Below are 25,848 nucleotides of genomic sequence, written 5' to 3' on the forward strand. Positions count from 1 at the left end.
GCACCCAGTCGGAGGCCTACAGCACAGGCAGCTGCTCAGGAGGGTGCATTGTCAAGGGCCAGACCCATACCACTGGTTTCTAACAATTGTTTTTGGTTCCAGACATTGGGAATTGGATGAAGGATCTAAACCCTTTCCCTGCGAGAGGCTGCACATGTGAACATGCAGTTACCACCTCTCAACAGGATTTCAGGGCATGCCTGGGGCCCTCAAGGTGGGCTCCGGCGGAGAAACCTTGCTCTGCTGTCGTCTTTGCCTAGATTCCCTGGCGATGGTGCCTGATTTCAACCTGCTGAGAGGCACAAGTTCTTCAGGAGCTCTGTGTCAGCCAGCTCTCTCCTTCAGTTTTAACATGGGACAGAGAGAATGGCCAGTGTTCAGTAGGATTTGTGTGGAATGAAGATACTTCGTTCTCAAAGGGACCAAACAGGCCATATGTGAATGAAATAAAGTTTTAAAGTGAAAAGTGTGTCTAGCGCCAGGCAGCCCAGGCCTGTTGCAGAAGTAGGCCACCCCTCAACCGTGGGTCACTCCCTCATGCGCACGGCCTGGCCTTGCCAACTGCTGGGTGAACTTTCTGGAGGCGATGGGCCTGAGCCCACACCTGGTCCCAGAAGTGTGTGATGCCACGCGCGAGGATGGTCTGAGGGCATCCTCTATGAGCACCATTTGCAAGGCGACGGGATTCTGGCCTCTGCATCTTCCGTGTATCACCTTTCACCTGCCCAAAGCCCTCAGGGCCCTCAAGCTGGGCTGTCTCCTCCGGGTCTTGTCACCCCAGCAAGGTTGAGGGGCTCACCCGGCAGACATACCCTGAAAACATAAATAAAAATGAAAAGGTTCCCAGGGTGCTGTGTATAACAAGGTTTTAATAAAATAGAAAGTTCAAGTGCTTCCAATCCTCCAACATACCCCGTTCTGGTGTGGGGGAGGGAGCCCCCACACCCCAATAGCACCAGGGATAGCACCATGAGGAAGATGAGGTCGCACCGGCCTCCCTGAGACCCACGGGGCTGGAGGGCCTGCCTGCGGACACACCCCACCTTGCCCCCACAGAGTCAGTCACAGAGCGGGGAGCAAACACGCCCCTCCTGAGGGCACTCCCCACTCAAAAGTCACTTTCCCCTCCTCCCGAGACCTGGGCTTCTGGGGAGATGCCACAGGGTGGCCCCACCCCTTATGGCTTTGCTCCCTGGGCAGAAGGTAGGTGGGGAAGGGACTGGCTCCTTCAGTCCTGAGGCTGGGGCTGGGGGTCAGCAGTGGCCAGGGCTCCCTGCTGGGGTGGACGTGGCTCAGGGGTCAGCAGTCACAAAGGGTCAGGGGTCAGACCCCTGGGGGTGTCTGCACCAACCCCACCCCCGGGGTCAGAGCTGTGCTAGGGCTGAGGGTCAGCTCCCTCCCAGAGGTCCAAGAGCCCCCTCTGGAGGTCGGTGAGTCCCGGAGAACTGGAGGCTGCAGGCCTAGAAGGGGTCTTTCTGCCCCTGGCCGGGGCCTCCCTGCCCGGCCCATCATGGTCCCTCACCGTTGACATCCAAGTCGATGGAGCCATGGCTGACCACTAGCCGCAGGCGCTTGGGTGGGGAGAAGGGGGCGAAGGCCAGGGCCTGCTTGGGGATAGGGACGGGGCCCGGAGGCCCGGTGTGGGAGGAAACGCCAGGCGGGGGCGGGACCACGCGGCTCAGGTCCACACGCACCACAAAAGGCAGCCCGTAGCGCCGGGCCCAGTGCCAGTCCTGCTGAGGGGCCCAGTGGGCACTGTGGACCTGGCACAGAGCCACCAGGGCCTCTGCTCGTAGGCAGCAGTGGGGGCCACAGCCTCCCCACCGGTGCAGGGAGATGCGGGCAGCACGAAAAATGGGGGGCGCCAGGGGCCGTCGCGGCTGCGGGCGTCGGCGCCTTCGGGGACGGACGCGGAGCTGGGGCTGGGGCTGGGGCAGCCACTGGAGCCAGAGCGGTGAGGTGTCAGGGCGGGTGCCACAGGGCAGGGCACACAGAGGCTGGTAGGCGGCTGCGAAGGCCAGGGAGGGGAGAGAAGGGGCAGTGTGAGCAGGGCCTCTGGAAGGCGGGCAGCGCTTGCTGAGGCTGCTCCCCCACAGGCTCTGTGGGGGGACGCGGGGACAGTGGTGCTCACCCACGCAGTCTTGTGTGTGGGGGGGGCCAAGAATGAGGGTAGAGGTGGGGCACGGGTGGAGGGGTGGAGAGGGACCCCCTGCCCTCCCAACAGGCCCACGCTCACCGCAGAAGGGGTCCCGGCCCAGTAGGGCCGGGTGGGCGCAGGAGCGAGGGCGCAGCCGATCCCGCCGGGCGCCATCCAGACCCTGCAGCAGCCTCTGCTTGGTCTCGCGGAACTCGTACTTGTCCAGGGGCCGGGGCTGCACGGGCTCCCGAGGCCGCAGACGGAAGGCGCCTTCGCCTCTCCTGAGGGCAGAGGGAGACCACGAGGGAGGCCGGCGCTGAGGATACACTTCCGGGCAAGGCTGCCCCGCAACCGCCCACCCCGGCCAGTGTCCCCACCTTCTCCCCACCTCTCGCAGGTGTAGCATTCACAGTGCTCATTCTTTTCACCAAAGAAGCCATCGCCATAGAAGCAGGTCACCTCATCCCCTGGCTCGATGTCCCGGAGCACCTTCACACACGCAGCATTCCCATCTGCAGGCACAAACTGGGGGCCAGCTGCTCAGCGCCCGGTGTGCAGCCAGCAGCCCTACAGTCTGCCCCAGGGTGAGCACTGCCCCGCGAAAGTGCCAGCGATCACCGCCCACTGCCGGCTGCCACCCCTCCCTGCAAGAGATGGCCAACCTGACCCTGCCCCACCCTGGAAACAGGCAGTGACCCTCCCCTTGTGCTCTTCCTTGGGCTGCTTGGCCAAGCCGAGTCCCCTCTGGCCCCTAACCCACCCCCTCGCTCCCCGCCAGCCTGCACCTTGGCGAACGAGGTTCCAGCCCTACCTCACTTGGGTGCCCTCCTTCCCCAAGGCCTGTGCCCACTCTGCAGCCCCAGACCCCTCTGGCTGGCATGCTCCTGCCTCTGTGACCCCACCTGGAGGAGCATGATGCCTGCCTGCCTGCCCGTCCATCCGTCCACTCTAGCCTGACACACACCTAGGTGCAGCCCTCACCAGCCACCTGCCTGCCCACCTCCAGGCCAACTGGCCACTGCCACCCAAGGGCAGAACATCTGGTGGCTGTCCTCTCCATCCCGAGTCCACCTGGAACCAAGCTCTTGCTCAGTTCCACACCGGCCGGTGAGGCCACCCTGCCTCCAGTCCCGCCCCTTCCTGTGAGCCCACAGCACCTGCGGCCAAGCGCACACACCAAGCCCCATTGTCCGCACCACGGAGCCCCAGGCACTGGGCCCTGCTCACTCCTGGCATGGGAGGCCAGAGCTGCCGTGCCTGTCATGCCTCCTGCCCCTCCAGTGTGACGTGTCCTGTTTCCCATCAACACCTAGGAAAATCCTCCTCCTCCTCCAGCGCCTGGCACTGGGCAGCTTCCCGGTTCTGCTCCACTAGAGAGCAGGCTGCCGCCTCCCGCCTGCCCTCCCCACGTCATAGCCTCACAGCATCTCCCCTTGTCCTGTGTCCCACCCAGAGGCTGCACCCGGGGCCAGCGATCACGGGAACACTGACCAGCCTCCGTGTGCCTGGAGCGCCGGACCTTCACATCAGCCCTAGGGGCGAGCTCTCCCCTCTCCCATCTGAGAAGGGACACCAGGGCCGGGGCTGGGCATAGCCAGGCCCCAAACCCAGTTCTAACTCTGGAGCCGGCTCTGGACCCGCCACGATCCCGCAGACAGCCGGATACAGCCCACTCGGCAGGGCCCACCCCCAGGGGCTGCCTCCCCTCCGTTCCTCCACTCTCCTCGTGTGCTCCAGGCGCCCCCCACAGAACCAGGGAGGCCTCTCACTTGCCGGCTGCCCCCACCTTGTGCCGCTCCCTGTGCCTGGAGCCCTGACTCCCAGTCTCCTGCCAAGTCCTCGTCCTTGGGCTCTCTTGGGCCTTACCCCAGGTGGACGCATCGCAGCTGTGCAGCCTCCTGCCCTCATAGGCCCAGCCAGGGCATTTCCTGCCAGGTGGGGGGGGAGCAGGTGCAAGGGCACTTCTGTTCCAGCACCACCCACCCCACTCAAGTGGCATCGGCCTCAGGGCAGGTTTACAGGGGGAAGAATGCTGCCAGCAGGCAGCACGGGCAACCTGGCTTCCTGAGTGACTCTAGCCAAAGCTCCTTCCCTCAACCGCCCCAGGCACAAGCCCACAGCGCCCCACAGAACCCCTCAAAAAACTGTCAGGTGGGAAGATGCGGGAGTTTCCAGCTGATCACTGACCAGAAAGCCGCTCCCCAGGCCCCCCCATGTCCCACAAGCCCTCTCCTAGGGTGGGGGCCCCAGGCCTCACCTTGCAGTTGGGTTTGCAGTCTGGAGCCAGTTGGGGGCAGAGCGGGGCAAGAAGAGACTGGGTGAGCAGGGAGGGCGGGTGGGCTCACCCCCTCCCCGCCCCCCCCCAGGCCTGCCCCACCCCCACCGTGGTTGATGAAGGCAGCAGGGCCGAGCCACAGCTGTGCGCTGCGCTTGCGGGTGGAGTACATGATGCTGAAGTCGTTCTCGCCGGCCCTCAGCAGCCCCTCGTCCGCCTCCCGCAGCTCCGCGATGCACCCCACCAGCAGCTCCAGCTTCTCATTCTTCTTCCTGCCGAGAGGCTAGGGTGCGGGTCTGTGCGCAGAGCCCGCCCCCACCTTCACGCACAGGGACAGGGGCCCCCCAGTTCTCTCAGATCCACCCACCGCTTTTTGTACACCTGCCGGGCTGGGCATCCCTGCTCCCGCCGTTAGCCTCCGGGACGCAGCACTGCAGGGGAGGGGCCGTGCTCCCCCCACCTCGGGTCTCCTGTCCTACTCCTTCTGGCCACTGGCCTCCTACAGCTGGTCCTTCCGCCCGGACGCCCCGGGTCCACCAGACCCTCAGCTTAGGCCTTGCTCCCGGGAACACTCAGTATTCCCGAGGGCTGAAGCACCGGGCGCTGTGGCCATGCCTGTGTGTTCCTCGGCTGCCACCTGCCTTTCCCGCACCCGGTGGGCCACCGGCAGGGCCTGCCCATCATCCTGCCCCTTCCCCAGCAGCGCCTGCTACAAGGCTGCGATGAAGAACAGCAGCCCTCTCCCAGCAGCCCCAGGCACCCCAGGCAGCAGGGCTGCAGCGGGGAAGGAGGGTCCTCGGGACCAGGCTGGGCCTCCCTCCTCGCAGGAAACCGCCTCCTCATGGCCTCAGTGCCCGCCTCTTTCCCAGGATCTTGCTTGTGAGGGACAGGGTCTTCTCTCCTAGCAGCCCTGGGGAGGGGAGCTTCCCATCAGGCCTGGGGCCCTCCGATGACAGTTCTGCCCCCTTACCAGGCTCGGGTAGACACAATCTTGGCTCCATTTGTCTCCATGGAGTAGCGGGTACAGGGCAAGATGGTAAAGCCGCTTTCAGGCAGGAAGGCGCGGAGGTAGCAATAGATCTGGGGGAGGTGAGGGGTGGGCGAGGTGAGAGGTGGGGCAGGGTCGTCCTTGGCCCTCTCTCTCCTGGGTTCTAGTCCTGTTCTGCCACTGACTCGCTGGGTGGTCTCGGGGAACTCACTTCCCCTCTCAGGGCCTCAGTTTCCTCATCTGTCAAATGAAGAGGTTGGACTCCATCTCAGAGGGCCCCCCAACGTCTAGGAAGTCAGGGGGTCTGGTGGGTTGCGCTGCAGGCATGAAGCCGGGACTGCAGGGGGCCTGCCCCACGGGGAGGAGGACCCGGGACAGGCAGAGGAGACGGAGGTAATGCGGGCGGGTGGGCTGCGGGCTGGGGGGAGGGAAGGGTGCCCTCACGTGGGTCTTGAGGGCAGCCTCCTGCCGCGGGCCCCGGCTCTGGAAGTAGTGGGCCATCCAGCCTCCCAGCGTCAGGGCCCGGTATGCAGCCTCCAGGTCCCGCTGCCTCAGGAAGGCCTCCAGCGCTGAGCGCAGGTGGTGCTGTCGCCGCAGGGGGGGCACGGGGCTGGGGGAGAGGCACGCCTGGGTCCCAGGGCCTTCCTGGGCCCCGCACCCACCCTCACCTGGCGCTGGGGGTGGCAGTGGAAGGGAGGGGTCCCCAAGCCTTGGGCCCACCCGCCCCCAGACAGCCTCACCTGATATTCATCTTATGGGTGCGGAAGCCGAGGTAGGGGTCCAGGACGAGGCTGGTGGCCAGGTCATCGTTCTCACACAGTTCTCGGGCTGTCACTCTGTCGGGCCCCATGGTGCCCCACGGACCATGCTGCCCCCCGCCAGGAGTGGAGAGCACAGAGCAGGGGCAGGGGCGGTGCCTGGGTGCGTGCCTGCTCCACGACCTCCGGAAGCTGTGCAGGCCGGCAGCCCCTCGGTGTCCTCATCTATAAGCCATGAGCCGGGGAGAAAAGCGGCACTGACCCCGGGCTCACAGCGGGGAGGACGCGCAACAAGTACTCTGACAGCGGGGAATCTCCAAAGACGTGCGGGCCATGGGGGGAGGGCACAGACACAGCCTCCAACCCCGCCTACTCGTCTGGGATAACCTCCCCAAAGGCTTAGCCCTGCCGGAAGTGGGCGTCAGGGGGCCCATCTCCACCTCCGGGCCTCACCAAGGAAAAAGCCAAGGCTTCCCTCGCAGGACACACCGTTCCCCCGCCCCCCCCTCCCTCGCAGCCTCAGCCCCCACCCCCCTCCCCGGCAGCCCTCGGGAGGCTCTGGATGAAGCCCCAGGGCTGCCCGGAGGGGGGTGAAGGGAGGGAAAGCGTGGGAGGGATCCCAGCACCTGCTCCCTCTCCAAGGATTCGGGGAAGGGGGAGCTCAGAGGACAAAGCAGGGAAGGGGGCAGAGCAAAGGGACAGTATGGAGAGGGTGACGAGGTCCGTAAGAAAGAAACGGGGGGATTAGCAAGACGAAACAAAGTAAGACCCCTAACCCTGCCTGCGGAAGGCCTGCTGCCTCCCACACCGCGGTGCTTCGGGGAGCGTTCGGTGGTGGACGGCAAGGGAGGGGGGCTGAGGAGGGATCAGGAGCTGGAGCGCCCGGTAAGGGGGTCTAGAAAAGCCGGGAGGGCTGGGGCTAAATAAAGGCGCTGCGGGGGGGCGCTGGGGCAGAGCGGAAGCCGCAGATGGGCATGTGGGTGAAGACGATACACAGGGGAGCTGGGGCAGCGAGAAGGGCCGGGGTGCCTGCCGGGGGCAGAAGGGGCTGCGGGAAGGCTTGGGGATCCAGGGAGGGGCCCAGGAACGCCGGAGGGGAGACCTGGAGTCCAGGCAGAACGGAGAAAGGCCTGGGGGTTCAGGGAGGGTCCTGGTAAGAAGTCCCGGGGGTCCAGAACGGGGCTTGGAGAGGCAGAGGCGCGGGGCAAGCAAGTCCTCGGGGATTCGGGGAAGAAAGTAGGGAAGCCGAGAGGACACAGCCTGGGGGTCAGGGAGGGCCCGGGGTGGGCAGTGAGGGTGCAGGGCAAGGACGTGAGTGCAGAGCCGGAGAGCGACCTGACCGTCGGGGGAGGCGCCTGGTGAGGAAGCACAAGGGACGGGGTGGGTGCCAGGACAGCCCAAGGCCTGCAGAAGGGCCGGGAGACTTGGGCGCCGGGACTGGAGGAGGGGTAGGGGTGGGGAGGGGCGGGGGTAGTCAGGTCTGGGGGCGACCGGGAGCCAAGGCGGCGCGGGGCGGGGGCCGAGAGGGGACTCAGAAGTCGGGCCCCGCGCCGCCCCTCACCCGCTTCTCCTCCTCCTCCTCCTCAGGCACCCGCGCCGCAGCCGCCACTACCTCCCACTGCCTCCTCCAGCTCTCGTCAGGTCTCCGCACCCCCAGTCTGCCCCACCAGGCCGCCCTGCTGCGGCCACTGTGGCCTCCCATTGGTCAAGGCCGCTGCCATTCCTCAGTTGCTCTGTAGCTTGAGCCTCTCCCATTGGTCGAGCTCCACGCTGCCCCTACCCCCAGACCCCGTCTGTGTCCCGATAAACCCCGCCACGCCCGCGACGCCGTCTAGAGCCGCCAACTGCTGCCAATGGCTCCAGCTGCTGTCCGTCTGCCGCTCCCATGGCGACGTATCCCCGCCCACAGCCCGAAGTTGACGCCCTCATTGGCCGAAAGCGCCGTCGCTCTGAGCGAAACTCGGGTTTGGATCAGGTTACCGGTACGAATGGAAAGAGGGCGGGCTCTACTGGCTCCAGTGCCTGTATGTGATTGGCTGGACTTGGAGAGACATCCTTCCATTGGCTAAGGGCTCCGCCCGTCACCGTAGAGCCGCTACTTCCCTATTCCCTATCTGGTGGGAAAGAAAGGGAGGACCGGAGGGAGCGAGGGAATGCGCGCGCATCTCCGCCGCCAGTCCCGGCGAGACCTGCGGTTGCCAAGGCGACAAAATTTTATTGACAGCCCTGCCACAGTACAAAGGGCGCCTCGCTTTCCATCCCTCTTGGACCATCTTCTTTCCCCGAAAGGCCCCGTTTAATTTAGAAATACAGTAACACTCTGTGGGTGAACGGGTCGGAAAGAAGGAGCCTGAGGGAGTGGGGCCTTTGGAGAAAGCCCTGACTCATGGGGCGCTCCCAGGCCCCTCCCCCCCACCAATTGAGATCACTCCCCAGCTCCAATCCTAGAAGCAAACATAATTAGCAATTCCTCGTAATTACGCCCGGAATAACTAGCTTGGCGCTTGGATCAGGGGGCCTTTGTTTTGCTCACTGTGTGTCCTGTGCGCTTTAAACAATGCATGGCACAGAGTGGGTGCTGCGTTATGCAAGTGGCTTACCCTCTCTGGGTCTCAGGTATCTCAGGCCTCTAAAACAAGGACCACGCTGGTTCCTCTCTGAAGGTCCCTCCCTGTTCATGCTGTTCCTTCCCCAACAGCGACTACCCCCATCCCTGGGACAGCCCCAACCCAGGCACCCCCAGGCCCCGTAAGGATGGCCACCGCTCCAGAGGAGAGGAGAGCCAGCAGGCAGAGAGGACTCCATAAAAAGCTCAGCTCTCCGCAAAAGTTTTAGCGGTGTAACTGAACCTTAAGAGTACAGCCCTTGGTTACCGGAGAAATAGGTGAAGGGGGTTAAAAGGTACAAACTTTCGGTTTTAACATAAATAAGTCACGGGGATGAAAAGTATAGCACAGGGAATAAAGTCGATAATATTGTAATACAGTTTTATGGCGACAGATGGTGAATACACGCACCCTGGTGAGCACTGAGTGATGTGTGTAATTGTCGAATTACTATGTTGTACTCCTGAAACTAATATAACGTTGTGTATCGACTATATTTCAATTTTAAAAAAGAGTACAGCTCTTCTCTTGGCGGATATACACCGTAGAGAAACCGGCAAATGTGAACAGAAAGTTAAGCACCAGAATGCTTGTGACAGTGCGTCTGTGATGGTGAAAACTGGAAATGACATAAATGTCCATCGCGTGAAAATGGGCCGTGGCCTGTTCAGACGGGGAAAGACCACACGGCAGTCCAAGTCCAGACGACAGCCTGGACAATCACAAAGCAGGTTGCTAGTCGCGGAAGTCTACATAGACCAATGCAGGAAGTTTTAAAACATAAAACGAAGGTTGTGTGTAGATATATATGTTTTAAATGTATACAAAGGTACATGGGCATGACAAAGGGACGGGGAGCCCTAGGGTGACCCTGGGGGTGTGTGTGGAAGAGGACAATCAGAAAAGCCACACAGGACGTTTGTTATTTGTAATTTTTTAGTTTTTTGAGCCTGGAGGTGGCAACTATGAGTTCATTATATTCATTATCTGTTCTTTTTCTATGGGTCAGAAATATTTCATAAGAAAAAATTTTGACCCATCATTTTCCACTTCTAGGTTTTATTCTAAGGAAAGAAACAGACAAGTATTACAATATTTATATATAATGATGTTTGTTTCCACATTGTATAAAAAACAGAAAAATAGAAAAAGCTATCATGTCCAGTAATAGATTGGTCAGACCAATTACACCAGACGGAATAAGAACGACACCTCATAGTCACTGAGCTCTTGGTGCACACTAGTCACTTTACAAAGAGCATCTCAGAAATAAAATGAAGAGCTGATGCACGCTACAACACAGATGAACCTTAAAAACAACGTGTTAAGTAAAAGAAGCTAGACATACAAAGTCATACAGGGGATGATTCCATTTCTATGAAATATTCAGAACAGGTAAATCCATAGGGGCAGAAGGCAGGTTCCTGACTGTCAGGGGCTGAGTGGAGGGGAGAAGAGAGAGTGGCTGATAATAGGTATGGGCTTTCCTCTTTGGATGGAGGAGTTGTAGAACCAGAGAGTGGTGATCGTTGCCAAACGTCATGTATGTACATAATGCCATTGAATTGTACACTCTAAAATGGTTAAAATGGTACATTTGATGTTAATGTGTATTTTGCCACCAAAATGAGAGAGAGAAATTAAAGACTCGCCTAAAATGGGAATAGAATAAAAAATATATTTCAAGGCTCAGCCTCCAGAGAGCATGGTCAGTATTTAATAATTCATCATTTAGGACGTTGCTACCCAAAGGGTGGCCTGTGCACCAGCAATAGCAGGCGGAATCACATGGGATCTTGGTAGAGTCTTGGGCTGCAACCCAGACCTCCTAAGTCAGAATCATCCTGACTGGTGACTGGAATGCTCCAGAACATTGGAGAAGCACACCTTAGAAGACATCTTTGCAGGTGGCTTCCTCAGACCACACGTTCCTACGCTGGACCCACACTGTGGGCTTGGTCACTCTCAATCAGGTGTGGGGTTTATTACCAAGGGGCAATCCTTCTTATAAAACACGATCATATTTTGAGGGGTAAGCGATATATATTTATATATTTGTATCTATGTAAATTCAATGAGCTTGGGGCCAGGATATGGAGAAAAGGGACCACTCGTGCACTGTTGAGGGGACTGTACACTGGTGCAGCCAGTCTGGAAAACAGTCTGGAGGTTCCTCAAGCAATTGGAAGTAGTATTCCATGCGATCCAGCAGTTGCTTCTGGATATATGTCCAAAGGAAACGAAATCACTACTGTGAAGAGACATCTGCACCCCAGGGTCACTGCAGCATTGCTCACAATGGCCAGGATGTGGAAACAACCTAAGTGTCTGTTGACAGATGAACAGACAAGAAAATGTGGTGTATACGTATACGATGGCATATTATTCAGCTGTGAGGAAGGAGGAAATCCTGCCGTTTGCCACAACATGGATGAACCTGGAGGCCATTATCCTGAGAGAGATCAGACAGACACGGAAAGACAGGGCCGCGTGACCCCACTTCCCTGGGGAATCTCCAACTGCCACACTCCTGGAAGCAGAGCAGGGTGGTGGTCCCCCAGGGCTGAGGGTGGGAAATGGGGAGATGCTGATCAAAGGGCACAGACTTCCAGTTCTAAGATGAGTCAGTTTCGGAGAAGGTAATGTCCGGCGTGGTGTTATAGCCAGCAATACTGTAGCGTATACTTGAAACTTGCTGGGAGGGTAGGTCGTGAGGGTTCTCACCACACACACACACACACACACAAAGGGCAACTATGGGAGGTGAGGGGTGGGTGGATTAGCCTGACCGGGGCGATCATGCCACAGTGTGTATGCATATCACACCATCACGTCCTACACCTTAAGTATATACAACTTTTGTCAATTTTATCTCAGTGAAGGTGGAAAAAAAATAAATGGTCACGTGGGATTTTCTGTTTTATGTATTGCTTGTGTAATACCAAAATGTATATAGTAATGAAATAAAATGTAAGTATTACATACCTTATATTAGTTTATATATATACACCTACTTCTATATATGTACCTAGTACAGGCATATGCACACACGTCTCTCTGTATCCTTATCTATATCATCGTCATCATCATGCTCACAGTTTCTGCAGTGGAGTCCACACCTTGGTAGCCAGCCTCTACGATGACCCCCAGGGACTGCCTCCCGGTCTGGGATTCATACCCTGAGGGAGCTTCTTCTGCACTGAATTCGCCTGAGCTGTGTAACCAAAAGGACACTGCAGAAATGGTCGCGTGGCCAGGGGGGGTCACCAGAGATGCGACTTCCACCTTGCTCTCCCTCTGAGATCTCAGGGCCAAGTTGAGAGGTCACTGAAGCCACCTTATGTAGACGTTCACACTGCAGGGAACTGAGTCCTCGTGCCGGCAGCCAGGGTGGAAGTGAAGCTTCCTGCCCACGGTGCCAGTCCCGTGAATGACCCTGGAAACGACCCTCCCGTGTCTGCCAAGCCTTGGGACAACCTGCCCCAAATGACATCTTGACAGCAACTGCTTATAGCGGCCCTGAGCCAGAGCCCTGTGCCTCACTGCTCCTGAATTCCTGGCCCACAGAGCCCTGCGAGATGAAATGCACATTGTTGTCTTATGCCACCAGAATTAATTGCTCCCCACCCAAGCGTTCACCCTCCTCTCTGCTGCTCACTCGGTTACGGTACATCTGTTACTGGCCTCCTTGCTGGAAATGGAACCTCACAACCTCTAAAGATCTGCAGGACTCAATCTCTCACCTGCTTCAGGTCTCTGCCCCAAGGTTACCGCCTCAGGGTAACTTTCACTGATGGCCAGGCTGAAAAAGCCCACTTACTGCAGCCATCCCCTTACTCTGCAGTATTGCTTTGTAGCCTTGGGTCGAGCTACATAATTATTTGTGGGGCCCAGAGTGAAATGAAAATGCAGAGCCCATTATTAAAAAATTATTAGGAATTTCAAGACAGTGAGAGCAGAGCATTAAACCAATGTGGGGCCCTGGGTGGCCCATTAAGCTGCATTGTTTAGCACCTGTCCCTGCCTGACACTGTAGACCCTTTCTTTGTTTATTTGTTTGCTGCCCTTCTCCTGAGCTAGAACAGAAGCTCTAGAAGGGCAGGGGGCCCCTCGCTTTGCTCGCAGCTGAGTCGCCAGGGTCAAGGTCAATGCCTGACACATTACTAGCATTTGATAAAGATTTACAGACAATTAAATGAATAACAACAACTAACGAAGTCTGATCCTGAAGGGGACAGAACACCCTCAAAAGAGGGTAGAAAAATCTTTCCTAGTCACACATCAGACGAAAAATTTGTAATCCAGAATATGTAAAGAATATTTACAACTCAATAATAAAGACAAGCAACCTAATTAAAAAATGGACAAAGGATCTGTTTCTCCAAAAATACACAAATGGCCAATGAGCACATAAAAAGAAGCCCACCATCATGATACATCAGAGAAATGGAAATCAAAACCACAGTGAGATATAACCTCACACCTGCCAGGATGGCAATCATCAAAAAGCAGCTCAATCCAAGCCCTGTTGAGCATGTTGAGAAATTGGAACTCTCGTGCATTTGCTGGTGGGGGTGGGAAATAGTGGAAAACGGTCAAATACTTCCTCAAAATGTTAACATGTGACCTGCCCTTCTACTCCTGGGCATATACCCAGGAAAATGAAAATCTCCATCCACACAAAAACTTGTGCATGAATGTTCATTGCAACATTGTTTATTGCAACATTATTCACAAGAGTGGAAAGGTGGAACTAACCCAAATATTCATCAACTGATAAATGAATAAATAAAATGTGGAAACTCTGACACATGCTACAGTATGAACGAATGTTGAAAACAATTTCCTAAGTGAAATGAGCCAGTCACAAAATGACAAATGCGGTATGGCTCCACTTATATGAGGCGTCTGAATTGCCAAACTCAGGGGGACAGATTGCTGGGGGGCTGGTGGAAGAGGAATGGGGGAAGGTATTGGTTAATGGGTGTAAAGTTTCCATCTGGGATGATGATAAAGTTCTGGACATAGACGGTGGTGATGGTTGCACAACAATGCAACTGTACTTAATACAACTGAACTTTACACTTAAACATGGTTAAAGGGTAAAAATTATGTCATGCATATTTTATCACAGTAGAAAACCTGAAAGAAATTCGTATTTAATGGTGAAACACTGAAAGCAGATCCTTTGAAATCAGGAACAGCACAGGGATGCCCCCTTTGCCACTGCATTCAGCAAGTTGTGAAGACAGAGGCCAGTGTGACAAGGCAAGAAAAAGAAAGAACACGTCTGAGAATCAAAAAGAAAGGAACAGAGCGGCCGTTCGTCACAGGTAGAACTATGCACCGAGAAGATCCTAAAGATGCTCCCGGAAAAGTCTCAGAATTAATTACAGAATTTAACAAGTCTTCTGGATACAAAGACAATATACAATCATCAATTGTACTTCTTTTTACTTGCGTGTCGAAGGTCCCCAAGACCACCCGATGGCTGGAAATACCCTGGGACTCACAGGACGCAGCAGAGAGCTGTGCTCATTACAGTGAGGCAGGATCCCGAGGGGAGAAGTGAAGGCAGAGACTGGAGGAGCCCATGACGTCTTCCCCACGCTCTCTCCCTTGCACGAGGGTCACGCAGCGCTCCCTCTTCCCGCAGAAACAGAAATGCAACGACACGTGTGTGATGGTTTTGCCTAAGAGAGCCCATCAGAGCCTCGGCATCCAAGGTTTGTACTGGTGACAGATCACGTAGGCATCCTCTGCCCAGCATGTACCAAAATGCCAGGCTCTGAGAAGGAATGCAGGCATTCGGTCTAAACCACACAGTTTGAGCGAACAATCTAGGCACAATGAGCCACCTGTGACGCTTCAACAGCCAAGTTCCCGGGTACCGGCCAAAGGCCGACCTTGCAAGTGTGACAGTGACTCAGGGTGAACCATTTTTTGCACAACCATCAACAAAATTCTAAAATCAAACTTTAAACAAATAGGGTTTACAGTAGCATTTATAAACACCCAGGACAGAGGAATATATCTAACAAAAGAGGTGCAGGACCTCTTCAAGAACAAATCTGTAAAACTTTACTGAAAGATCTTAAAGCAGATCTAAATAAATGGGGAAATAAACCAAGTTCATGGATTGGGAGTGAGAAGGGTGATGGTGGGATGGAAGACTTAAGGAATATGAAAATGTCCTGATGGACAGTGACTGTGAAGGGGTATGTGGGGGGGACTTGGTGAAGGGCGGAGCCTAGTAAACATAATGTTCTTCATGTAATTGTAGATTAATGGTACCAAAAAAAGAAGATTCCTTCTAGGTCAGACATCATAATGTTTTCTACATACCAGATACGAGGCTAGGCAACATCTACACTTATTTAGTCTTCTGAACAGCCTTAAGGATGAAGAATTATTAAACCTACCTTACTGGTGAAAAAAAAAAAAAAAAAGAAAATGTGGGGCCATTCTCTTCCCATCTCCCTTTTCTTTCCCAATGTGGAGGTGGTAAGGGGTGGGGACACGGAGGCGGCAGGTAGCAGAAATGGCCAGCTCCACAGAGTCACACATGTGCTCCACACGACCAATCGCAACTGCATCAGCCGTCGAACCATCGCTTACAGCTTTGCTTCCTCCAGGGAGCCTCTCGAGAGCTCACCTGTGCATTCCTGGGTCCCATAACTCAGCTGGATGGAGAGAGACAGTTGGGGGTGGGGGACTGAAGGAGAAGCGTGTGTGTTTGTGTGTGTAATTGGATGGATTGTGTGGCAAAAAAGTGACCCCAAAGACATCTGCACTTCCTAATCCCTGGAACCTGTGACTATTACTTTATATGATAAAATATGTGATTAAGGTAAGGGTCTTGAGAGGAGGACCTAATCCTGGATTATCCCAGGTTTGTAGGAATTTGTTACAGCAAACACAGGAAGCTAATACAGATGGTTGGTTAAGTGGATTGGATCAAAGGGAAAGTGGGTTGTTGAATTGATGGATGGATTATAGGATAAATGGGAAGTGGGAATTATGTGAATGGATTAAGGAATAAAAGAATCTATGGGTGGATGAATGACTGGGTGGAATTTGGAGAGCTGGAAGGATATCTGAGCAAACGACGGTTGGAGAGAGAAGCAGGCCGGCAGATGGGCAAATAAATAGTTGGGTGATTGCATAAAGGCCAGAACATAGGCGTGATGAGCAGACAGGTCGGAGGGAAGGCTGGGTGGCTAGATATGGGTATGGGTATTCAAGGTCGAACAGCACGTTGAAAGAACCGAACTGTAGAATCAGACGGACTTGGGTGACTTCAGCTCCTCTACTCAGTAGCTGAGTGACATTGGGCAAGTATGGTGGCCCAGGCAGATCTCCCTTCAAGGAAGAACTTGATTGACTGTGAAGAGTGCATTTGGCTCCCAAACCCCAGCTGTAGTATCAGCAACCACCATTTTCTGGGACTGAGGTCTTGTTCTTTTGAGACAGCACGCAACCAACAGCTAAGCCGGTGGCAGAGGGCCGGCCGGGTCCACCCAGTGTGGGACCCCTCTAATGGCAATCTTTTTTTTCATGGAGGTAAAATTCACATGACATAACACAGAGCTCACCCCCCAAACCATTTTAAGGTGTGTCATTTAGCTGGCACTCAGCAGTCACACTGCCATGCTGTTGTGCAACCATCTGGTTCCAAAACATTTCATCACACCCAAAGGAAGTCTGAAGCAATTGCTCCCCATGCCCTCCTCCAGCCCCTGGCAACCACTGCCTACTTTCTGTTTCTATGGATCTGTTGACAGGAAATCCTTGCCCTTCATCTCGGCCTCAGTGGGGCCAGCTGAGCCTTCTCGGAGCCGGAGCCGCAGTCTGAGGCCCTTCCTACCCGTGCCCTCCTCTCTCCATCCACAGGCGGCAGGCCCCACCTCCCTGCCTCCTCCTGTTCCCTCTCCCCTTCTCTTTCCTTGGCATCTGGCAGGGTATCCCTTGCGCTGTGAGCTCCCACTATCCTCTCTACAAAGCAGCTTCTCAGGGCTGCAAGGTCCCCAGAAGCACTGAACGCGGATGCCCCACTTTTGCTGTGAGCCAGGCAGTCTCAAGTCCTCACATGGACTCACTCTTGAGCCCTCACACCCGTGCAAAGGAGGCCATCTTGCTTTGAGAGAACAGACGTCCCTAGAGGCCCACACCCCCTGCCCAGCCAGGTTCCCCTCTCTGGGAGAAGCAGTTCCCGCCACCAGCCAGAAGCGGTTTCCCAAATATGAAAGTATGGAATCATCCCTCCACAACCTCTTCTCCTTGGCTGAGCCAGGCTAGCAGCCCCAGTTTCCAGACGCATCCAGAAGAGTCCAGAACCAAGCCTGCAAGTGGACAGTGGGAGGAGCCCAATCCCCAAATTGCATGTAACCCACCAGGCTTGAGCTCCCACTCCCCCCAGGCCTCTCAGGGATGTCATGAGGATGTCACACAGCCACCATGGGGACACCAGTAAGCCCAGCCTTTGTGTCAATACAGGGCGGTGGGCACTGAGGTCCCAAGTGGGTACAGTCTCCCATAGGGTTACTTGGGGCTCAGCATTGTTATTTTCTTTCAGAAGAGAAGCAGGAAAAGAACAGGACAGGCAGGGTTGGGGGATGCACTGTTATCTGCAGTGAACAGGCAGGTAGCATCCTGCCCTCCCACCCTTAGGGTCCTTAGCTCTGTGTGACATCCACAAGGACACTGGTCACCTGCACATGGGGAGCCCCTTGAGGGCAGGGGCTGGCTGGGATGCATGCCTGGGAACCCAGGGACCTCAGGGAAATGTGTGCTGAATGAAGGATTGGGGAGGAGGATGCTCAACCATCAGCTAGGACAGCAGCCACCAAACTCAAGGACAGACCCAGGAGGAGGGGCATTTAGGGCTGTGGGGGGCAGCGGGGTGGGGTGAGAGCTTTCTAGAGCTTCACTCCACCAGGGCAGTCTTTGCTTGTTTGTGGCTATATCTCCAGAGTCCAAAATAGTGCCGGGCACACAGTGGGTCCTCAGTCAACATTCGCTAAGTAGAAAAAATACCAAAAAAAACCCAAAACAAAAAAAAAAAAACAGAGGAGTTTTGATTCACCCTCCTGCTCCAGCAGCTAAACGACACCCCCTGGAAGGAAACAGGCCTGAACTGAGCAATCACCAAGCGCCAGGCTGGCTGCACTTTCCCACTTGATCCTTACCACCAGCCCCAAATAAAGGCACACTGACAACACTACCTCTTAAAGCACAAGCATGGCAGACGCTGTCCTGAGCCCGTTAGGTGGACCAGCTGTCGATGCCACACCACAGGCCTCTGGGGTAGTTACCCTTCTTACTCCCACTTCATAGATGAGGAAGCCAGGGGTGCATTGGAATGAAGCCACCTGCCCCAGGTGGTATTGAGGGCAGCAGGCAGAAGAGGAGACACCAACGCAGGGAGTGTGACTCCAGGACACTCCGTCTTACAGACCAGTCAGTGGAAGCCCCTACCTGATAGGACAGTGGAGGGCAGAGCAATGGATCCCCAGAGATGTCTCCACCCTAATCCCTGGGACCTGGGACTTCCTTATGGTGCAGGAGGAAGGGACTTCACTGGTGTGATTCAGTGAAGGATCTTGGGACAGGGAGATGATCCTGGATTATCTGGATGAGCCCAGACACCATCACAGATAAGGCCCTTATAAGTGAACGAGGGGGTCACTGTCAGAATCACAGAAGGGGTGTGATAACAGAAGCAGACAGAGGAAGGGGCCCCGAGCCAAGGGAGGTGGGCACCTCTAAAAATGGGAAATGGCCAGGAAATGGATTGTCCCCTAGAGACCCCTGCCAATTCCTTGATTTCAGCCCATAAGACCCGTTTCGGACTTCTCACCTCCAGAACCGTAAGCTAATAAATTCGCAGTATTTTGTTACAGCAGTCACAAGACACTCACACAGGCACCCGGCTCTTAGGTACAGAGATGGGATTCGAACTCAAGTCTTGCCTAGCTGAAAGCCCTAGATCTTCTTGGATGCATCAAGTTTGGTAGCTACGTGGTGCCTGCCCTAGAGATGAGCTGGCAGTTAATATCGTTACGTCTGGTTCCTGTCTGCACACCGTCAGTGTCCTCTCTGCTCAAGAACCCCCTATGGCTCCCCAGTACCCTCAGGATAATGTCCAAGCCCTTCATGACAACTGAGAACTTCGAGTCCTGGCTCATTTCTCCTAGTGGGTCCTGTGCTCCGTGAGCAGACAGGGGCACTCGACCCCACAGGCCAGGCTCCGGGGCCCCATGGGCTCTCCTGAGAAAGCCTTCCTGTGGCCCATAAACTTGCACACATCCTCTTTGTAAGTGTGGCTCGTGAGATTCTCCTGAGCCTCCCCGACAAACAGACATGTACTGGCTACACTGCTGGTGAGCCCCTTCCTCTTGTGGGGTCCCCAGGCCCTGCGCTACCTTCATTAGGACACCTATCCTGATCCGTCTGCACTGCAGCCTAGGAGCCTGCTGAGGGCAGGCATAAGATCACAGTCTCCACTGATCACTGGGCCCCTGGCCTCAGGAGATGTTCGTAGCATCTGACTGTCTGTTTCTCCACTTTCCCATGTTTTCTCTTGAGGAAGCTGAGAGCCCAGCCCCCTAGGTACTTGCCCTGGAAATGCTGTAACGCTGGCAGAGAAAAGACTCAGACTAGGACCCCAGAAGAGGTAGGGTCGGTGCAGCATTATTCAGCCATGACATGGACTCTGTAACACAGATGAACCTCAAAGCACATGCGACGTCCAGAACAGAGAAACAGAAGCGGTTTGGTGGTGGCCAGGGGCTTGGGGTAGGGGGTGGGAATGACCGCTTAAAGGGCACAGGTCTGCTTGTAGGGTGATGACAACATTCTGGAACCAGACAGAGGTGGCCGCACAATGCTGGGAGCTAAATGCTGCCGGATTGTTCATGTCACGTTAAATCGGTTAATTGTAATCTCAAATAAAAAAGAGGTGGGGTGCTGAGGGGGTAGGGCCTGGGGGCCTGGGGAAGCAGGAGGAGGCGGGGGCCCAAAGGCCTGAGTACTGGGAGCCCAAAGTGGACGCTTGCTTGTGGGGAGAGGGAAGGGAGACTGGGGCAGAGCAGGCAGCTGCTTCTGGGGAAGGGCTTCCAGGATGGTGGTGTGGCCATCAAGGCCTCCCTGCCCACCCCGCCTGCCTCCAGGGGAATTCCGGCCTGGCCGGCAAATTCTGGCCCGCATTCAGAGCGGGAGGCTGTACGGAGTAAGGCAACGGCCAGGGGGCTGCCGAAGGACAGAAACTGCACCCAGGAGGGGGGCAGGCCTGGGCCTGGGCCCCCCGTGTCCCCCGAGGTGAGAGCTGGGACGCCGGACCCCAGGGGCTGAGAACCAACGTCAGCTGCCTGGACTCCTGGGTCTCAGGGGAAGGGGGCTGCCGAGAGCTGGAGGCTGGGCTCCCTGGGTGCCGGGATGACAGGGCTGGGGAGTTCGTACACTGAACCAACAGGCTGGAGGAAGGAAGTTGTGGGCCCCTGCAGCTGAGGTGCTGCGCTGCTCACCGGGTTCCGAGGTCGGAAGTGGTGGTTTGGGGGCGAGGTTCTGGAGAAGGCGGACTCTTGGCCTGATACCCTCCTGCCTGCATCCCAACCCAGCGTGGACTTTGGCTCTGCAGGGCGAGCAGCCTGAGCCCCACCCCAGCCCCACCCCTCCTCCCCTGCCTCTCCACAGGACCAGACTGGGACTGGGAGAGCCCGAGGGGACGGAGGGGGCCCCACAGGTGCGCTGGGGGAAGCCCAGAGGAGGGCAGTGCAGGGAGGGGGCTGGGAGAGGCTCGGGGAGGTCAGCGAGGAGACACTGCGAGATCTGGACTGAAGGGCTTTGGAAAGATAGGGAAAGTGCCCGGGGCCCTGAGATGGCCTCGCTGACGTCCCGCTGCCCCCGCCCGGGGGCCAGTGGGGTTGGCTGAGGCCGTCGGCCACGATCTGTTGCACCTGGACCCTTGGGCTGGGTCCTTTCCAGAGTCAAGGAGAGCAAAGGAGAGGAGGAGGGGAGACAGCGAGGGGAGAGAGGGCGCGAGAGGCGGGCTGGGAGGGCGGCTCGTGGCTCCAGTCCCGGCCCCGCTCCCCCCCTGCAGAACCGGCATGTGGGGCTACCTGTCCCTGCTGCCCGCCTTCCTGGCCCTCTGGGCAGTCTCCGGCGTCTGGACCGTGTGAGTGTTGAAGGCAGGCTGATGCCTGGGCCCGAGGGAGGAGGGCCGGGGTCTGGACTCCCGGGTCCGATAGGGAGGCGCTCAGAAGGCTGGGTTTCTGTGGGCGACGGAAAGACAAGTTGTTCAAAGCCACTTTAATGTCTGCCCACTTCAGTTTTGCGATTGCGGTGGCCAACGGGGCTGTGAACCTCACCGAAGGCTTCCCCTATATCAGGTAGTCTGGCGCTGAGGTTGGGGGTCCGGAGGGAGAAAAGGAGGGAAGCCACAGGATGACCCTTTACTCTCCCTAGTCTCTGTGGATCTTACCCCCCCCAGAGCTGCATCTTCAGCCAGCTGCTCAACATGGGAGCTGCTATGGGTAAATACTCCAGTGCTGGCCGTTTGGCGCCAGCCTCTTCCAGCCCAGGGGGTATGGGGACCAGCCCTCCTCCCTCGGACCCGGGAGTCCGGGCCCCCAGACCGCGGAGTGTGTCCTGCACCCCTGGACCCCCAGTCTCCCCGCAGCCCGCCCTGCCCCTCCCTACCCCGGGGCTCAGGGGTCCGGGTCTCCCGCCCACTGCCCTCTCCTCCCAGCCGCCTGGATCTGCATTCTCCGTTACCACCAGCTCCGGGACTGGGGGGTCGGAAAGTGGCCTAACCAGCTGATCCTGTGGACGGGGCTCCTCTGTGCCCTGGGCACCTCGGTGGTGGGCAATTTCCAGGTGAGGCGGATTCGGCGCGCGGAGCCCTGCGAGCCAGAGTCTGGGACTACAACTCCCAGCGTGCCCCGCGCGCACAGGCCCCTCGTCTCGGCGGCTGGTCCGCGCACGGCCACCGGGGACTTGTATTTCTCCAGGTTCCGGCCCGGGGAGCGGGTGAGCGCTTCCGCTCCCCGAGTGGAGCCTTGCGTGGGAGGCTCTTTGGATCATCTATTCTTGAACCCTGGGAGGTGGGGGTAATTTTCCGTCATTTCCCCGTCCCTCACCCCCTTTTAATGATGCAAGTACTCAGATTCAGTCATTCTTGTATTTGCCCGGTAGACGAGCGTTCACTAGGAGCCACGAGGCTTTTACCTTGCCTGCTGTCTCCATCCATCTCCACAGGGTTCTAGGTAGATCCTTACTGGCCAATCCGATAGAGAGATTTGTTTTATCAGCAGGCCCATGGCAGACATCTACCCAGATTCATAGACTCTAGACCTACATTCTTAACCAGGAAAGCACAGTAGATATTTATAGAACGCATGAATGGACAATGGATAGGAGAAATCCTATTGGTTTATTTTATCATTTAATTTTCCTGTGATGTTTCTGATTCCAAGCCTCTCCTGCTAAAAGAAACCACAGGGTGTTCGTGTAAGAGGCTGCCTCCAATTTCCCATCACACGTGTATAGCAAGTCATTCACTCATTCATTTATTCCTGTGTTCCTTGACCTTTATTTTTAAAAAATTATTACATTGCTCCCTGAAGGAGACTCTAGTTTTCCGTAATTACCCCTTCCTGTTAAATTTTCTGTATTTAAAATCTTTAACATCATACTATATATCTGTAAGCCTCAAAAGCGTAGTATTTAAGAACTTTTCACTCTCCAAAAGCCAATTTTTACCCTATTGATGGCAATATCTGTTCTCCCTTCCAGAGTAGGGGAGAATTAAAGATTTATTTCCCTAATATTTACTAAGCATCTGCTATGTGCGAGGCACTGTTTCAGGGACTGGGGCTAGAGTGGGAACAACAGATTTGGTGCCGGCCGTCCTGGGGCTGACGGTAGCCAAGGTACCTGGTCAGTGAGCCAGCCCATCACTGTACAGCAGTCTCCCATGGTAGTCCAGGCGTGGGTCAGGGACCCCTCCCCACACGGCGGCCCTCACCCTCCCTCCCATAACTCCTCCCTCTCAGCTCTCCTCTCCTCTCCTCCCAGCAAAAGAACCAGCTGCCCACGCACCTGACGGGGGCCTTCTTTGCCTTCTTCGTGGGCAACCTCTACTTCTGGCTGCAGCTCCTCCTCTTCTGGCGCATGCGGAGCCTGCCCCAGCCGGGGGCCCCCTGGATCGGCCCGCTCCGCCTGGGCCTCTGCGGCCTTTGCACCATCCTGATGGTGGCCAGTATCCTTGCCAGGGCCGAGTCAGGGCGGTTCTTCACTGGGGTAGGTCTGTGGCTGCAGCGCCCGGGCCCCATCCTGTCTCCACATAGGATCATAGGGTAACAGAGTGCCAGTTCTGTGGTTGAACTGCCTGGGTTGAAGTCCCACCTCCTCTGCGTACCAGCTGTGAGAGCTCCACTGATATCCTGGCTTCTGGTGCCTCGGTTTCCTCATATGTCAAATGCAGAGAACTGGGCCATCCCCAGGGTTGTAAAATGAGAGATAATACATGTGTGGTGCTTAGATGTATGCCTGGCACATAGTGGGTGACCAAGAAATATTGGGAGAATGATAAAGCAAGGACAGCAGTCTGTTTGGGGTACCTGCCCAGTGCCAGGCATCATGCTGGCAGAGACCAGAAACAGGTTCAGATGGGAGTCTCTTGGCCCAGGCCTGTCATGACATCCAATGGTGGAGCCGGGGGCGCTGCAGGAGCCTGTCTGTGCAGGCTCTCTAGAGCAGTCTGTAATCTCATGCAAATCCACGTTTGGTGACGTCAGGCTGGTTGCTCGAACGGGCTGGGCTGAGGTATTTACACCACAGAAACTGGCAAATACTACAAACCGGAGCCAGTTGTTGGCATTCCCCAGCACACCGCTGGGAGCCACTCCAGAACCCAGGTGCTTCCCTTGGGTCAAGTCACTCTCTTGGGGCTGGAGGGGCAGGTGAGTGGCTGGTCGCTGGCATTCAGAAGGGGCTTCAGGGGAAACAGTCTGAGCTCCTGTGCTGGTTGCATTAGGTGGATCCATGTATTTGGAATTGTCCCAGCACAGGGGAGATGGTGGTCCCGTTTCCCAGAGCAACAAACTGAATTCCATGGACTAGGTGGTGGGGGCTGGCCCTCAGCTCAGCCTTTAGCTAGCCCAACTGTAAAAGCATCCCTTCTGCAGGGGCCGTGGGTGTTAGGATCCAGCTGGCTCCCTTCAAATTGGCGTGGCTGCTAGTCAGTTTGGCTGCAGGGGCGTCATTCTGTGTGGCTGAGGTATCCCTTGGCTGCGGCGAGGGGGCTGGACCATAAAGGTGGCCAGCTGGGTGTGACATGGGCTGGCCATCTGCAAAGAAGGGCCTGAGACCAGGCCAATCCTGAGCTGATCTTCAACCAGCTGCTTTTGGCCTGGGTTGGGAGGATGAGGGGACACTGTAGGTACATGCAGAGGGTGGAAAAACCACCTCAGGGGAGGGAACTGGATGCTGGCAGGGCCAGGGGTCAGGATCTCCAGGCATGAGGTGAGAGGTTCAAGGCTTGGACTTCTGCCTACGGGCAATAGGGAGCCATGGGCAGCTTGTGAGCAGGGGAGGAATAAGATCCGTTCTGGGGGGCTCAGCGCCTCGTGTATGGGGCCTCCCACCTGTCCTGTGCACTGAGATCATGGGTCTAGGGGTGGTGGTGGCATTTTTCACTGTCTAAAAATTCTTGAGTGAGTGAAAAATGTCTAACCCTATCTGGGAGTGGGAAGTCAAGAGACAGACTGGCTGCGAGGCGTGCTCCAGTGAGGGGCTCCTGCGAAAGGAGAGGCCGCTGCTCAGCTTTGGGGTGTGTGCAAGCTGCTGGTCAGAGAGGTTCTGAGGAGCTGGGGCTGGGGAGCTGGAGAAGGGGCAGGAGGGACAGGAGAAGAGATGCAAAGCCAGGAGACAGGCGAGGCGATGGACAGGGCCTGGGGTGCCCAGCTGGCCAGGGGGTGAGGCAGGGGGGAGGGAGGCAGTCCCTTATGAGAGGAAGGTGGAGTCACTGTGAGGTGGGGCCCCCAGAAAGTGGAAGATGAGATTCAGTCTGGGAGCAGGAAGGGGCCTATGGGCACTGGGTGTGGGAGAGGAAGTTTGGGGAGATTCGAAAACCTAGCCTGCAGCTGGCGGTGGGGTGAGGCTACCTTTCGGAAACCCTGATGGTTTGGAGGTAGAAGCAACGGGAGCTGGTTGTCTAGCCTGCCAAGTGGGAGGTGAGGAGTCTTCCTGGGGTCAGGGAAGGCCACTGGGAAGATAATGTTCTGGGGTATTGAATAGGAACAGGAGGAACAGGCAAAGGAAAACACTCGGGAATCAGCCTGAAGTGGAGACGGGGGTTAGGGGGCATCCCTTGTAGTGCCCGGGAGCCTGCAAGGAGGGCAGCCAGCCAGAGGGGTCATTCCATCCGGGGCAGGGCGAGCATGTCCGAAGGGGGGCCACAGAGACCGCCCTCGTCACACTGGCTGCCGGGTCCCTCCCAGGCTGTGGCCCTTGACCCGGTGTGAAGTGGTCGTCCTCCACACCTGGCCCCTGCGCTCCGCGTCTGCTGCCTGCGAGTGGGCTGTAGCCATGCTGCTGTTCACGCTCTTCGGCCTCTTTGCTGTGGACTTCTCCAGCCTGGACGGTTGCGCCCTGTGCCTCCAGCCAGGCCCCAGCCTCAGCGTCCCGCCGGCCTCTCCCGTCACCCTGCAGGTCCGGCTGTGAACGCTGGTGAACACGGGTCCTTGCCCGCCTGCCCCTGAAGTTAGGGCCACCAGGAAGCGAGAGGCCAAGGCCAGCCAGTGACCCTGCTCAAGGCTATTTATTATTATTATTTGTTTTTGCCGCCGGTGGAGTCAGACATGGACGGACGCAGGATCACGCGGAACCAGAATTCCTTCCGGAGAGCAAATCCGTACAGAAGGTCGTGGGGAAGGGGAGGACTTAGGGGGCAAGGAACAGGGAGTTGGGGACACGAGGACAGATGGCCCTGTCCGTCCGGATCTGCTAAGCCACCCCAACCAGCCCGTCCCTCCCCCACCCCACCCCACAGAGAGATTGACCAATAAATAAAATAATAAATT

At 56.6% G+C, this 25,848-nt stretch overlaps 2 protein-coding genes and 1 long non-coding RNA gene across 13 annotated transcripts; 1 reads left to right on the forward strand and 2 right to left on the reverse strand.

Moving 5' to 3' along the window:
• Positions 1–851: 851 nt before the first annotated feature.
• Positions 852–8,054, reverse strand: KMT5C (lysine methyltransferase 5C). Of its 4 annotated transcripts, none has more exons than XM_036909209.2 (9): positions 7,771–8,054; positions 6,141–6,383; positions 5,845–6,010; positions 5,383–5,492; positions 4,521–4,684; positions 4,395–4,414; positions 2,526–2,662; positions 2,237–2,418; positions 852–2,008 (listed from the first exon to the last, which is right to left on the reverse strand). In XM_036909209.2, exons 2-9 carry the CDS (start codon positions 6,248–6,250, stop codon positions 1,509–1,511), a joined length of 1,389 nt encoding a protein of 462 aa, XP_036765104.2. In that variant the 5' UTR covers positions 6,251–6,383; positions 7,771–8,054; the 3' UTR covers positions 852–1,508. The 4 variants fall into 4 exon arrangements, with proteins under 4 accessions (XP_036765104.2, XP_036765105.2, XP_036765103.2 ...); XM_036909210.2 differs by having other exon boundaries at positions 2,515–2,662; positions 7,720–7,852; XM_036909208.2 differs by having other exon boundaries at positions 7,720–7,850.
• A 5,034-nt stretch (positions 8,055–13,088) lies between these two features.
• On the reverse strand, positions 13,089–21,671 carry LOC130682271 (uncharacterized). Its single transcript, XR_008995509.1, has 3 exons — positions 21,539–21,671; positions 20,884–21,036; positions 13,089–14,410 (listed from the first exon to the last, which is right to left on the reverse strand). It is a non-coding gene; the product is annotated as an uncharacterized LOC130682271 (long non-coding RNA).
• TMEM150B (transmembrane protein 150B) lies at positions 19,542–25,848 on the forward strand. Of its 8 annotated transcripts, none has more exons than XM_057496578.1 (8): positions 19,548–20,083; positions 20,459–20,507; positions 20,865–20,939; positions 21,094–21,153; positions 21,255–21,297; positions 21,513–21,640; positions 22,841–23,065; positions 25,625–25,848. In XM_057496578.1, exons 1-8 carry the CDS (start codon positions 19,887–19,889, stop codon positions 25,835–25,837), a joined length of 990 nt encoding a protein of 329 aa, XP_057352561.1. In that variant the 5' UTR covers positions 19,548–19,886; the 3' UTR covers positions 25,838–25,848. The 8 variants fall into 8 exon arrangements, with proteins under 8 accessions (XP_057352563.1, XP_057352561.1, XP_057352562.1 ...); XM_057496579.1 differs by having other exon boundaries at positions 19,741–20,083; positions 22,841–23,024; positions 25,293–25,716; XM_057496582.1 differs by having other exon boundaries at positions 20,017–20,083; positions 21,230–21,297.

This window comes from Manis pentadactyla, assembly GCF_030020395.1.
Source record: "Manis pentadactyla isolate mManPen7 chromosome 15 unlocalized genomic scaffold, mManPen7.hap1 SUPER_15_unloc_1, whole genome shotgun sequence".
Classification (NCBI taxonomy): Eukaryota; Metazoa; Chordata; class Mammalia; order Pholidota; family Manidae; genus Manis; species Manis pentadactyla.

Coding starts and splice junctions, on each gene's coding strand:
- KMT5C (XM_036909209.2), bottom strand. CDS start 6,250: ATGGGGCCCGACAGAGTGACAGCCCGAGAACTGTGTGAGAACGATGAC. Junction 4,685..5,382: donor ATTGTGTCTACCCGAGCCTG/GTAAGGGGGCAG, acceptor GCCTCTCGGCAG/GAAGAAGAATGAGAAGCTGG. Junction 2,419..2,525: donor GAATGCTACACCTGCGAGAG/GTGGGGAGAAGG, acceptor CTCTGCCCTCAG/GAGAGGCGAAGGCGCCTTCC.
- TMEM150B (XM_057496578.1), top strand. CDS start 19,887: ATGGTGGTGTGGCCATCAAGGCCTCCCTGCCCACCCCGCCTGCCTCCA. Junction 21,298..21,512: donor CAACATGGGAGCTGCTATGG/GTAAATACTCCA, acceptor CTCTCCTCCCAG/CCGCCTGGATCTGCATTCTC. Junction 23,066..25,624: donor CAGGGCGGTTCTTCACTGGG/GTAGGTCTGTGG, acceptor CGGTGGAGTCAG/ACATGGACGGACGCAGGATC.